General features: G+C 33.2%; 1 protein-coding gene across 4 annotated transcripts in view; it reads left to right on the forward strand.

Moving 5' to 3' along the window:
* The first annotated feature begins 43 nt into the window (after positions 1-43).
* Positions 44-13,362, forward strand: part of Pus7l (pseudouridine synthase 7 like) — a 34,552-nt gene continuing 21,233 nt past the window's right edge. For 2 of the 4 annotated variants that reach the window (XM_005324849.5, XM_021726107.3), the window contains exons 1-4: positions 74-225; positions 3,213-4,135; positions 10,786-10,945; positions 12,862-13,054. In XM_005324849.5, the coding sequence (XP_005324906.1) occupies positions 3,229-4,135; positions 10,786-10,945; positions 12,862-13,054 (1,260 nt within the window). In that variant the 5' untranslated portion in view covers positions 74-225; positions 3,213-3,228. Of the gene's footprint in view, positions 226-3,212; positions 4,136-10,785; positions 10,946-12,861; positions 13,055-13,362 lie in introns of all 4 variants that reach the window. The other 2 variants (XM_021726106.3, XM_040280782.2) reach the window with 2 other exon arrangements.

The following is a 13,362-nucleotide window of genomic DNA, read 5'->3' on the forward strand; positions in this document are numbered from 1 at the left end:
AAACTCTTGCAAAGGTCGATTCTTTAAGTGTGAGCCTGTCCCTTTAAATATGCCTCCGTCGGGGGCTGAAAAATCAAAAGCTTCCGGACATGCGCAGAACGTGCAGAGGAACGCCTTCTTCTGGATTTAACACCGGTGCGAGATTTTGGCGCCACGTGTGGATCATATATGTGTTCAAGATCAGGTCGGGATTGAGGAGTCCTACTTTTTATCCTCAAGAGAAGGGTGACGTGGGCCAGGGTCGCGCCTTGTATGGGCGGGGCAGGGTAGAGCTGCTGTCAGTAGAGCTGCTGTCAGTGTTGGAGGGTGTTTGGATGTGGAGGCTTTGCCGCTGGAGGCTGTCGTTGGAGGGGTGGCTTCGGTAGGAGTTTCACAGGCCTGGGCGATTGGTGAAAGAAGAGGATGAAGGACAAGGAGCTACCCTTCTCTGTTTCCAACACCGTCGCAGTATCCCTCCTCAACCAGCAGTTCCTCAACCACTGCCAGCCAGCTGCCCTCAGCGCCCCACTCTTCCCTCATCAGCAGACTTTTGCCTGGGAACACTAGCCCTTAATGCATAGCTCCACTTGGGCGCCCTTTCCACCCTCAAGATCCCCTCAAGTTTTTTCCACCTATTTCATTAGTTTAGAAGTCTTTCCTATCTTTTCGTGGGGAAGAAATGATGATCGTCTTCCGGGGCCAATTCCTCCAGCTGAACCCCTTGTTTTTCTTCCCCAACTCTTACTCCATCAGATGCAGGATGCTCAGTTTCCTCAAAGTCGACTTAGAAAAATGTCCTTTTGGATTGTGTTCCTTTTCTACTCGAACATCTCCAGTGGTCAGCTAGTGATGTTGCAATCGATTCTAAATATTTGACAGACCATTCAATGTCCTTCATACTCTGGCCTTAATCCAGCTGTTTTTTACAAAATTCTGTCAAAGTTTCCTCCCACCTCTAAGTGCTCTGTATCCGGGCCATTTTTCTCTAACATATTGCGTATTTTGTTTGCATATTACTTATGCCTCTGTCATGTTTCTATCTCTTGAAATATTTCAAAGACTTAGATGTCCGCTTCTTATATTGTGTCTTTCCCGATTATCCTAGGCAAAAGTCACCGTTTCTTCCTTTTCATTCTTAAAGCTCTTATTTTGTTTTAGGTGTTTCATTCAACAATCAGTATTGATTATAGACTTACTGTGTGCTTGATGCTGTTCTAAACACGGGTTAATCAGTGCATAATGCAGAGTTCCTTTTCGTATGGAGTTGATATTAGATTTGGGGACATAGTAAATATTAAAGAGAAACATTAGCTAGACATGCTATGGAGAAAATTAAATAGGATTTTGTGGAAGAGAATGACTTGCATATTCCTATGGATTATTGAATAAACCTCTCAGAATGTGAGTCCTAAAAGATACAGTTATATGATTAAGGACAAATTTAAGCAGCAAAAAGAGTTATGAAGATAGTGAAGAATGGTAGTATAACTGGAGTATAGTGGGTAATGGGGTAAAGGTACAAGATGAGTTTGGAGAACAAAGGCAAAATGTTTTTGGAAGCCAGTACAAATAATTTGGCTTTTGTTATAAATGTAATAAGAGGGCTTTAAACAGAGTTGTGATATGATTTACCTTTTTAAACAACATTCTGGATACCGCATCAAGAAGGACTATAGTACGCTGGATGCATAAGCAGGGATTAGAGGCCTTCACAAAGTCTTGAGAATTTGGGGGATGGAAGTATTTAAAATAATGGTGATGAAAGGACAGTGAGAGTGATCAGGGAGTCATATCCTTACAGTTTGTGCAGATTTTTTTTTTTGAGAAAGTCAAAGTTATGACCATAAGAAAGGATAACAAAAATAAAGTGAGAGCTTGAGGATGAAATTGAGGAAGCGAGAAACCAAGAAATTAAATGGATTATCCATATAGATGATCATGATGTAATGCTGGATAAGAATATTGTGAACCAGAAGTTTTAAGTGAATAAAGAAAAGTCATCAGGAGAGAGAGGATGGCAGTGGAGGATAATGCCTGATGGCATGATCTGCAAAGGAATTGGGATTTTTAGAGGTAGGGGAAGAAATGATAGGGAAAGATCAGTGGGAAATAGGAAGTATAATCTCCAGGTCTTCAACTAGATAAGTGTAGGAAAAAAACAAAAAACAAACAAACAACAACAACAAAACCACTTTACTTGAGAGAACTATTAAAGAAGGAACCTGGGGAAATAGCCAGGTTTTAATAAGGGCAAGAAATAGAAGGGACTGTGTAGGAAACTAAAGAATTAAGGAAAATGTATATCTTCATTTAGTAAATTAGGATATAGAGAATTTGCTGTGATTTCTTCATAGCACAATGGAAAGGATTGAGAAGGGAAGTGGTTTGCTCAGTTGGTCCAGTTTAGTACAGTATATTTTAGAAATGAGATGAAGGTCCAGATGATGATAAATTATCTGCATAATATGAATAACACAAACTGAGTATTAAGGCCCCTAGACAATTTATCTTTCCACCAGCTCCATAAGTTACGGTAGCAGTGGATTTTATTACTGAATGAAGGTGTTCTCAGAGAACAATTCTCTTGTCTACTTCTTCAACAAAACTCTGTAAGGGTTTCTTATCTATGATGCCAAGGATATGATTACAATTTTTCTCTGAATCAACCTCACATTTTTATATCAATATTAATTGAGGGCTTTAGGGAAGGCTTAAAGTCCAGGACTAACCTAAACCTCCCATGAAATGTAAACTCATAGTAAGTTGGCATTTAGAACTTTGTTAAGCTATCAATTTTGACTTTTTTTTTTTATCTTGTCCCCTCTCCTGTTTTAACTTCTAATATATAAAAACCTAGCCACTATTTCTCTGGAATTAGTTGAAAGTTTTAGGCTCAAGAGGTGGAATTGGACAAATCATTGTACTTGTCTTTTCTTTGTGAACCTACAGATGATTCTTTTTTTTTTTTTTTTTTTTTTTTGTAAGCTTGGAATTGATCCTTTTAAATTCTGGACAGGAGGCAGAAGACTAGAGTGAATGAAGAATCAATTTATAAATCAGTAGTTGTACCAAAAATGGGTCAAATACACATGATTTATAGTCATAAATTGTTAATGTCATCTAAGGGGACTCAGGATTGAAAGGTCTATGTACATCTTGTAAAGCTTTTCCCTTTTTTGTTAGCTACAACTTCTCTTTCTGATTAACTAATTGTCTTTTTGTTTCTTTTGTAGGCATTATTATTGAAGAATGGAAGAAGATACACATTATAGAATCAGGTTTAGTTCTTTGTGTTTCATCAATGAACATGTTGGATTTCAGGGTACTATAAAAAGCTCACCTGGTGACTTTATTGTTATTGAGATCGATGAACAAGGACAGTTAGTTAATAAAGCCATTGATGAACCAATTAATGCAGTTAGTAAAATACCTGAGCTGAATAATTTTGCCAAAAAGCCAAAATTAGATCTTCAAAATTTGTCCTTTGAAGATGGAAGTTACCAAGAACTTAATACTTTGTCTAAGTGCTCTGATGGTGACCAAAATCACCAGTCTAATTCAGAAAAAGAAGATACCATCAGTGATAGGACTTCCAAGTGTGAAGAAGAAAAAGCTGATGTATTAAACTTCTTTTTAGATGAAAAAACAAATGAATTACTGAATCAGTTTGCCTGTGATGTAAAAGAGAAATGGAATTCAGAAACTGAGCTAATTGGGCCATCTCCTGAATTCTCATTAGGCAGGATTCTTGACAAAAACCAAAGGGCTATTTTACACAGTGCTATTAGGCAGAAATTTCCTTTCTTAATAACTGTAGGAAAAAACAGTGAAATTGTTATAAAACCAAATCTTGAATATAAAGAACTTTGCCATTTGGTATCTGAAGAAGAAGCACTTGACTTTTTTAAGTATTTGGATGCAAAGAAAGAAAATTCCAAATTTACCTTTAAGCCTGATGCAAACAAAGACCACAGAAAAGCTGTCCACCATTTTGTCAATAAGAAGTTTGGAAACCTTGTGGAGACCAAATCTTTTCCTGAACAGACTTACAGTGCTGGTGATCCAAATGTAGTAATAACAGTAAGATTTCGGGAAAAAACAAAGCACAAGAAAAGGTCTCTTCTTGAATGCCAGGAAAGAAAAGTGATATATACAGGTAACTAAATAATAAATCATGTCTTGGAATAGCTTACTTAAATTTAAAATTATGTGGAAGCTGAATACCTTCAATGAGTTGAGTAGACATAGCTAGAGAGATTCTGGGAAAAAATATACTGGTCTGTTATTTAAAGGAAGATGAATCCTTCCAAATTATATCAGTGTAAAAATTAGCCTGAAAACTTGGGTAATAAAGATGTTTATAGTTAATATAGCCTCAATTGTATCATGTTGAAACCATTGTTTTGTGCTCAAAAAGTTTTATTTATTTCACATTTTGAACATCAATTAAAATTAAGTTTTTGGAGATAAGAAGAATTTGTTTGCTATGTTTGGAAAAGTTGAAAAGAACCCCTCATAACCCAAAACAATTAAACTTCCCTACCCATGGTAAAGACTCCTAAAACTGGGCTCTGTCAGTCTTCTCTAGGATGTGCTCAAATTTTGGCATGCATTTTAATCATCAGAAATTTTTGGTAAAATGAATTTTTGAGTCCCATTCCAGTTTGTGATTCAGAGGGTTGGAGGGGGACTTTACAAATCCTTCACTAATACTTTATCTATTGGTTTGGGGACTACATTTTTAGAATCACTGTTTTAGGGGATGTATAGAATTCCTAGGACAGATGAAATTGATGAAATCTCACTGTACAGTTCTAGCTGACAAAGTTTAATTGGTCTGTGTCCTGTTTGAAGAATGGAAAGTATTTCATATGGTCATGTTTTACAAATTTACTTAGTGAATTATTTAAAAGAAGACCAGTAACCCAAGTTTGCACGGTTGAATGTGGCACAGAAACAGGACTATGTACCATGTACATACTTTGTGTTGTAAATGAAAAGGAGTTTGGATTTTTGAGTTTTGTGAGTATAACTTTTTTATTATGACTCTAGTTCACAAAAATATTTATGAAATTTTAAATATCCTTAAGATTTAAGTTCCTTAAATGTGAAAATGGAAATAATATATAGGCAAATTATTTAACAATTTATATCTTTTCCCCCCCCCTCCTCAGTATTGAGTATTGACCTCAAAGGTGCTGTATCACTGAACTATATCCCCAGCCTTTCTGATTTTTTATTTTGCAACAGAGTCTTGCTAAGATGCCACCACAGTTGCCCTTAAATTTCAGAACCTCTTGTCTCAGCTTCCAAAAGCACTGTGATTACAGGTGTGCACTACCATGCCTGGCACAATTCATAACTTTTAAGTGTACTTTAAAAATGAGATAATAGTAAAACCTTACAATGATATTCTCAGGATTAATTGAAACTCATGAAATTATTTAGTATATAATAATTACTTAAACGTTAGCATCTTTTTCTCTCCTGGTAATTTCTGTCTAGTTATATGACTTGACTTTCCCAAGATAAAGCTGCTAACATAGAATTTGACATATCAGGCATGCAATAAATATTAGCAGATAAGTCTATTATGAAGGAAAAACAATATTAACTTTATATGTAGGGAGAAGAATTGCTGTTAAGTGATTTAAACAGCTCTAGGAATTCTTATTTTTAATACGACTTGAAATTCTAATAGTACTAATTTGAGTTAATGAGTCAAATGTGGAAACTTTTTATATTAATTTAAATAAATTTTGTAAAGCTATGAATGGTTGGAGGGATATATTAAAAGAAGAATTAATCGCTTGCCTAAGGATGATTATGAGGGTACTGGGATACCTACAAGCCCAAGAACAAAGAAAGAGACAAAAATAAATTTTGCCTACTCCATATTTTTGCTTAGGCAATGCTTTATGAGAATCAAAAGGTAAAAATATTTAATAACCAGATCTCTATAAAACCTGGATCCTTTTTAAAAAAAATCCTTAAAATTTTTTTAATTGTGGTAAAACCATTTTAATTATTTTTAAGTGTATAGTTCAATGGTAAGGGCACTCACATTGTTGCACAAATATCACCACTATTTGTCTCCAGAATTTTGTCATCTTCCCAGGGTGACACTCCATACTTATTAAATGAAGGTTTGTGTTACTTAGCATAAGGTGTTCAAGGTTCATCCATATTGAGGTGTGTGTTAGAATTTCTTTCTTTTCTAAGGCTGAATAATATTCCATTGTATGTATATAACACATTCTGTTCGTTCATTCATTTGCCAATGGATAGGGTCACTTCTATTTTTGGACTATTATGAATTATGCTGCTATGAATATAGTTATATTCAAGTTGCCTTTTCAGTTCTTTGGGGTATATACATAGCAGTAGAATTATTAGGCTATATGGTAATTCTGTGTTTAATATTTTGAGAAATTGCTCTGCCATTTTTCAATGACACATTTTTGAAATACTAGTAAAAAAGACTTTAAGCATCCAATAAAAATTTCATTTTAGATATTTATTTTCCATCACTAGAGGATTCATTTGACTTGTAGGTCTTAAATTTCCTCACTATGTTTGTGCTTTCCTTTAATCTTTGAGTCTATTTTTGATAGAGCCTTAAAAATGTTTGCTAATTTCATCTCTTTCATGGACTGATCTTTATTTGGGTTATGGGTCATGTGTTTATGCTTCTTCACATGTCTAATACTTTTTTTAGAGGCCCAAAATTGTGCTATTGCATTGTTGAGTATCTGAATTGTGTTGTCTTCTTTTTTATCAAGTAAAAAGTATTTTGCAGATTTATTTGAGGTTTCATTTTAAGTTTAAAGGGAAATTTACAGTAGGTTTTACTCTGTGACCATTATAGAGCTCTTGTCTAGAAGAAGTCCAGGATAAAGATCAAGGTGCAGTAATGTTAGAGTCTGGTTCTCTCCTTAGTTTGCAGATCAGCACCTTCTCTCTCACATGTCCTTTTCATGTTTGTTTGTTTTTTTTTTTAATATTTTTTAGTTGTTGATGGACCTTTATTTTATTTATTTATATGCAGTGCTGAGAAATGAACCCAGTGCCTCACACATTCTAAGCAAATGCTCTACCCCTGAACTATGACCCCAGCCCTTCATTGTGTGCTTTTGAGGGAAGAGAATGAGAATGCTGTGTTGTATCTTATAAAGATGCTAAACCTATTGTACTAGGGTTCTACCATGATGACCTCATTAACTTTAATTACTTCATTTGAGGCCTCATCTCCAAACTGGCCATACTGGTGTTTGGGGCTTAAGCATATGAACTTTGAGGGTATACCTATAATCAGTACATAACAGATGATAAATGATTATTATTATTTCATGTCACTAAGTTTTAATGCAGTATTCAGAAGTTAATAGTGATTTTGGTACCAGAAATGGTTGCTTCTATAACAAAAACCTAAAATTGGTAGGTACCTATTCTTAGACAGAAGTTTGAATGTCCCTACTATGAAAAGGGATTATTATGATAGTTTACAGTAAAATGTTAGTATCAAGACAAAAGGGATCCTTGGTATATAGTGCCAGAAAATTTAACATTGTGTTAATCTTTAGTTAAAATGGAAAGCAAAAAAATGTATCTGTTGAAGGAATGCTCAAAGAAAGATTTCCAGGCAAGTGTTGAAATGTAAACTGGCTTTTTATTGCTTATGGTAAAATTCTAATGGAAAACCAGTCACATATAAAAAGGAACTGGATATTCTGTGTCTAAAACAAACAAACAAACAAATTATATGCATACATATTTAAATTTCCAATCACTCCAAGTCGCACATGATGTTTAAATTAAGAAATGGTTTCCAGGCAAGGTCCAGACAGCATGCTCTAAGAAGGAAATCTAGATGTGATTATATAATCCTTTTGTTAAAATTTTAGAAAGATTTGTAATAATGCTTTAGAGAGTAGTTCAGACAGACAGAGGCCTTCTAAGGATTCTAAAGGTGTAATTCTTGGACTCCTGTTTAAACAGTAGTTCTAAGATTTTTAGGGGAAATATATCTCTGCAGCTTTAGCCCAAAGTAGGAAAGGTCTTTTCTTAATAAATTTGATTATCTTTTGTCTAAGGGAGTAAATCCAAAGAAGATCCATACAGTTCTTTTAAAGGGTCAGACAGTAAGTACTAAATAAAGAGGCATTTGAACTCTCAAACTTGCAAAGGCAGTCACTAGTGTGGGAAAACTATTTTGCTACAAATAGGCATATATGGAAAAATACTTTTTTCCCCCAGAACTAAGAACCAGAGGTAAATGTAAGAGCCATTAACAAATTCCTAGACATTGATTAGTACTAAATTCTGATAAAGGGACTACTAACATTTACTTAGCTAGCATGGAATTACTAAGGATCAGTGACTTCTTCGTAATTACAGTTTGAATGTGGAATTCAGAGTGCTTATGCCATGTGTGTCCCAACATATTGAGGTGTGTGAAAATCCGATATGTTTTCTTTCACAGTTCTTTGTATCCTTTATATTAAGAGAAGTTGTATTTGGGGATGTAAATTCAAAAGAAAATATACCCAACTTGTGCCTTATTTATTTCTGAATTTGATGTAGATGTAGAGATCCTAGAATTTGAGCTGATGTAATAGGATAATTCTTTGGGGCCATAGAAAATATGTATATTTTGAATAGGATTGGAACATTAAATATGATTCAGAGCATGGATTTTATTTTTCAGCATTCATGATGGCTCTCAGTGTGCCAATCCTCCTAATGTTGCCACAGTTTGGCCTGAGTGACCAATAGGACAGGATAGTAATTGTGGTGTATGATATGACTTTTGAAGCTAGATCTTAAAAGTATTATACTTTTGGTCCATTTTTCCTGGATTGCTTACTCTGGGGAAAACCAGCTACTATAATATAAGATACTGAAGCCATCCATTCTAGAGGAACTAAGCCCTCTCACCAACAACCAACACCAACTTGCTCACCATGTGAGTGATTCTCTTTAGAAATGGATTCTCCAGTTCCTCTTAAGCTTTTAAGTCACCGTAGCCCTAGCTACATTTAACTAGAATTTCATGAGACCTAAGCTAGATCCACCCAACTGAGATGCCCTTGAATTCCTGACCCTGAGTAACCATGAGAGATATATCAACATTGTAAACCACTAAGGTTTGGTGTGACTTGTTATGCAACATTAAATTAATAATACATAGCCTTTAACCCTAGATATATACAAATTGTTAATCAGCAATGAACTCAAGGGATTACCTATTCTGATTTCTGGAAATCTTTCTCATCTGGTACTCTGCCTGGTAAATTCCAGCTCACTTAGCCTTCTTGAAGTCCAGTCTCTTTACCCTTTTAATTCAGCAAGACTATTCTGTCTGGATTCTACCTCCATGTATTGTGGTCCAGAAAGTATTTCTAAGTAGAAAACCAGCAGCATTTCAGGACTCACCTCATGTGACCACTGTTATTCAGTTTCCAAAAACAGCTATTCTGTATGTTTTGTTCAGTTTTCTAATTGTTTACAATGGGCTGGTAGTCATGATTCCAACATAGCTCAAGGTGGAAGTCTGAAACTAAATTTTAAAATTTAATATTATTGATTTTCTTTGTAATGCTTCATTTTTCACAAATAAGAAAAAGTTATATATCTTATAAACTTAGTGACATTTAAGTTTTTGTAAGAGTTCCCATGTTGTGGTTACTTCAATAAGATTCAGTGTAGAAAGATAAATTTAAATTGATTATTTTAAATTGGAACTAAAAGTCTCATTGTCTTAAATTCAAGGATATAAACTTCTACGTAGATGTAATAATATCATTGATTTGATTCTCTAAAATGGTTATATGAAATTCCAAAAATTATGGACACAGAAGTGCTTTTTTCCTGTGGCTGGGAACATTGCTCAGTTGGTAGAGTGTTTGCCTTGCGTGCACAAGGCTCTGGGTTTAATCCCCAGCACAAAAAAAAAAAAAAAAAAAAAAAAAGGAAAGAAAGAAAAAAAGTGCTTATTTCTTTAGGCTAATTTGCAACAAACTGCCAATCTTAAATGAGTTGGGGATTCCTTCTTACATGGCTGACCTTTCCTAATGATATCCCCAAGATTATCAGGAATGTATATGACATGTTGAACCCTAATCTTTAATCATTCATTGTAGGAGTACAATGAATGTTATTGTATAAAATTTAAATTGGATTGCTAGCCTAGAACTACAGTCATTGAATATAATAGTGAAAAAATAAGAATAATCTATTTTGGGGGAGCATTTAACCTTGGAACTTGAAAAAAATTTGAGGAAGAGATGCTGCTGTTATTAGATCCTGAAGAATAAATAAAAGTATGACGAATAATATATGGAAGGTACATGTTTTAGACAGAGAGACTTGTACAAAAATACAGAACTGTGGAAGGCTGTAGTCTATCCAAGGATTAAAGAAGTTCTCTGTGTCAGAATTATAGGGTACACAATGAAAGGGGTACATATGGAGATGGGAAAGCTAAATTTGTGATAGATATGAATGAAAGGTTAAGGGATTTGGATTTTTTTTTAAATTTGTAGGCCATTAATGAGCCAACTCCTTTTAAACAATAACAGATGAAATCTATGATATGATTTTGTATTTCAATTAAAAATGTTCTTTATCTAATATTACATTGTTACCCATGAATATATGTCCATTAAAATTTAAAAAATTAAAATTAAAATTAAAAAAAATGTTCTTTATCTAAACCGGTTCATTATCCTGAACTGTAGTCTGGTAAGAGTGTCATAGATATGTGGTAGCTACATTTTTAATAATCTGGGATAATTTGTGTTTTAGCTTTTACCCTACGAAAGGAAAATCTGGAGATGTTTGAAGCAATTGGTTTTTTAGCTCTCAAACTTGGTGTGATTCCTTCGGATTTTACTTATGCAGGCCTTAAAGACAAGAAAGCCATCACCTATCAAGCAATGGTTGTGAGAAAAGTGACTCCAGAGAGGTAATAAGGTATTATTATAAGTGTATTAACCTAAAACATTAATTAATTTATTATAGACCAAACTGAATACTCTGCATTAAACATATAATTGTCTTCTACATAGAGTTTTGTCTCAATTTTCCATTGAAAATATTGGAAGTTTTAGAATAAAACTGAGAAGTCACAATTTTTAAATTGTCCAAATTGTTTCTAAATATTCTGTGCTATATTCAAAGATGTATTATATTCAGGAAAGTGTCATAAATAATTTTTTCCTGATTATTTTAATACTTTTATAACTTTATTATCCTTATTTAGGATAATCTTTGTTAAGTATAAAATACTCTAATTAGCTTCCCTTTAGCTTAATCAAATTTTTAAAAGTTTTTGTAATTGCAAAAAAATTTATTATACATTTAGAAAGTAGAAAAAAAGAAAAAAAATAAATCACTGATTATTCTAAGAAATAACTAGCATAAACATTTTGGTTTATTTCTTTTAAGATATTTTTCAGACTCTACCATGTATTCATATCACACATATATTTATTATATATATGAAAATCATATTACATATGCCGTTTATATTTTACTTTTCAAAATAAAATAATTAAATTATATGAAAATTTATGTCATCAAATATTTCAAAATCATGTCTGTGACACAGATTTATTAACAGTTACCTATTTTTGGAAATAGGAATTCTTTCAATTTTTTTATTATAAATAATACTGTGATTAACATTTTTATACTTAAATCTATACCCCATGCATACTTTCCTCAAGACAGACATCAAAAAGTTGAATCATTGGGTCAAAATCCAGCCGAATTTGATGTATTATTAATATTTTAATCCTTATTCATCAGATATTTAAGTATTCACCTATTTACAAGTAGACTTGTCTAAATTCTTCTGAGCTTCTTGTATAAGAGATAAAAAGTTGTGATTTTTGTTTTTGTGATCAAGAAATACAGTATAAGTAAGAAAGAAAGACTTTAGATTTTGGGCCTTTGAGAAAAAAGCTAGTTTTTAACTACCAAAGAAAACAAATGTTATTAGTTCCTGTCAAGAGAGATTGCTTTCATTTGTTTCATGGTATGGGGTTTTAATTACTCTCCAAGTAATAACAGGATTTTAGTAGATGCAAAAAACCTAGAGATATATTTGGAGAGATAATAAAATAAACAATTTCCTAATAAAACATAATTTTATAAAGACTACAGAATATGAAGGTTGAAAATTTACATTGGCTCCTTCAGAATCTTAAAATTCATTCTAAGGAAAGCTGAGATCTACTTTAGGTGTTGGGTAAGAATCGAAAGTTTGAGTAAGGAAGTGTTCAAAACAGAATTTCAGGAAAATTCTCTGTGCTAGTGGCTTTTCTTGATAATTTTGGGAAAAAGGACTGACAAGGAAAGGAGCAGAATCCAGATCAGGGGAAACATCAACACCTATCATTTGAACTAAGGAGAAATCAAAAGTCCTACGTAAGTACTCCGTGATAGTATTAGTTAGTAATACATGTTCAAGTTCCTAAATAGGACTACTTTTGTTAGTATAATAGTGACTAGTGCATATTACTTGTTGAAATAACATTAACTTTAGAATGTTCCAGAAAAAATACTGTATCAGTATTATTCTGGTATAATGAATTACATGGCAACTATCATTTCAAATCTCATATTAAAGTAATTTTTAGGGCTGGGGATGTGGCTCAAGTGGTAGCGCGCTTGCCTGGCATGCGTGTGGCCCGGGTTCGATCCTCAGCACCACATGCAAAACAAAGATGTTGTGTCCGCCGAGAACTAAAAAATAAATATTAAAATTCTCTCTCTTTCTCTCTGTCTCTCTCTCCTCTCTTCTCTCTTTAAAAAAAATATTTGAAGTAATTTTTAAATGTAAGATTCAACCAAGTCTATATAATTTACCATTTGCAGGTTGAAAAATATTGAAAAAGAAATTGAAAAGAAAAGAATGAATGTGTTTAATATTCGATCTGTTGGTAAGCCCCTTAGACTTGGACAGCTCAAAGGAAATCACTTTAATATTGTCGTCAGAAATTTACAAAATCAAATAAATGATTCTGCAAATTTGAAAGAGAGAATTTTTGAGGCGATAGAAAATGTTAAGGTAAGAAAACTCAATTTTTAAATAGAGAATCACAGGAAAACCTTCATAGTCCTTCTTTTTACATTGAAGTGAGAATAGAACCTTCTGTACCTTTTTATGTGTGTGCATAATTATTTTTAAAATGATAGGGTTATTTGGCTTGTTTTCTGTGTTCTTAATTCAGTTTTATTAAAATAGCATAAATATAATTTTAAAAATACAGTATATGGAGATCCCTTAGAGAAAGGAGAACAATCTCTTGCTTAAAAAGAGATTTATTTATTCCTTCCTTCCTTCCTTCCTTCCTTCCTTCCTTTCTTTCTTTTCTT

The sequence above is a fragment of the Ictidomys tridecemlineatus genome, chromosome 6 (genome assembly GCF_052094955.1).
Source record: "Ictidomys tridecemlineatus isolate mIctTri1 chromosome 6, mIctTri1.hap1, whole genome shotgun sequence".
NCBI lineage: Eukaryota > Metazoa > Chordata > Mammalia > Rodentia > Sciuridae > Ictidomys > Ictidomys tridecemlineatus.